Consider the following 1215-nt stretch of genomic DNA (forward strand, 5'->3'; position numbering starts at 1 on the left):
AGACTACCGATAGGAAATAACCATGCTCCATGCAATAGTCAGTGGGAACACAAAGAAAGGTGTCACAATTTTTGGTCAACTATAATATTTCTTTATTACTTTCTCTATATATTAGGTAAATTTTCTTAGAGATGTTATAGTCAGAGAAGAAGTCAACTTGTTTTCTAGATATTATTCGAAAACTAGTTTTCAGTTTTGACCAAAGAAAAAGAACAACTTGTCAACTAGTTATGTAATCTTTTGCAACATCTATTTTTGGCCACTAAATTTTTGAGGAAAATGCCAAAAAGTACTTTTTTTTGCAAAATATTAATCATACGATCAGTGACAATAATAATGTTATCTGTCTAGCTCTTATAAAGTACTTTCAAATTCAACCCAAATATACACATAAGCTTCATCAGTCCATATAGTAAACTCAAACAAGATACGATAAAACTCCTTTTGTTTGCTCTTCGATATGGCAGGATCATCTTCTTTTTCTTCTTCTAATGTCTCATTGATCCCGACGGGACTTCAAGTGTTCATCAGTTACCGGGGAAAAGAGCTACGCGACGGCTTCGTCAGCTTTCTTTTGCGTGGCTTCAAAGACAAAAACATTAACGTGTTTACAAACGATCAAGAAGAGAAGGGCAAAGACCTAATCAGCCCGTGTGATAGGATAAGTGAGTCAAGATTTGCGTTAGTTATCTTCTCTGAAGGGTACACCAAGTCAAAAAAGTGTTTGGACGAGCTGGTACATATCAAGGAACGCGTGGATCAAGAAAAACTTAGAGTGATTCCCATTTTCTACAAGCTTGATGCCACCGTCGTGAATGGTCTTAAAGGAAAATTCGGGGATAACTTCAGGGATCTGGTTGAAAGATATCAACATGAACCAAAAAGAATACAGAAATGGACGGAAGCTTTGAATTCAACTTCCCAAACATTTGACATGCCCTTGCCAGCATACAGGTCTCCCACTTTATGTTCCTATCAACAATTAAAATGGTAGCTTGTATTATTTTTCGACAAAAAAAAGCTAGATTGTATCATTTATTATGTGTTTGGATAACTTTCAGGATTCTGGAAGAAAAATATCGACATGAACCAGAAACATTCCAGCAATGGAAGTCAGCTTTGAATACTATTTTCCCAAAGTTATCCTTGACTTTGTCAAATTACAGGTTTTTATTTTCCACTTTGATAAAATGGTGGATCTACTTAATTAAGATA

The 1215-nt window shown here is 35.1% G+C and overlaps 1 protein-coding gene across 1 annotated transcript in view; it reads left to right on the forward strand.

The window, feature by feature from the left end:
• LOC104724918 (protein PHLOEM PROTEIN 2-LIKE A5-like) overlaps positions 271–1215 on the forward strand; it is a 1965-nt gene continuing 1020 nt past the window's right edge. The window contains exons 1-2 of the mRNA XM_010443489.2: positions 271–954; positions 1062–1166. Coding sequence (XP_010441791.1) covers positions 461–954; positions 1062–1166 — 599 coding nt within the window. The 5' untranslated portion in view covers positions 271–460. The remainder of the gene's footprint in view (positions 955–1061; positions 1167–1215) is intronic.

Source organism: Camelina sativa, chromosome 11 (genome assembly GCF_000633955.1).
Source record: "Camelina sativa cultivar DH55 chromosome 11, Cs, whole genome shotgun sequence".
In the NCBI taxonomy this organism is placed as follows: domain Eukaryota; kingdom Viridiplantae; phylum Streptophyta; class Magnoliopsida; order Brassicales; family Brassicaceae; genus Camelina; species Camelina sativa.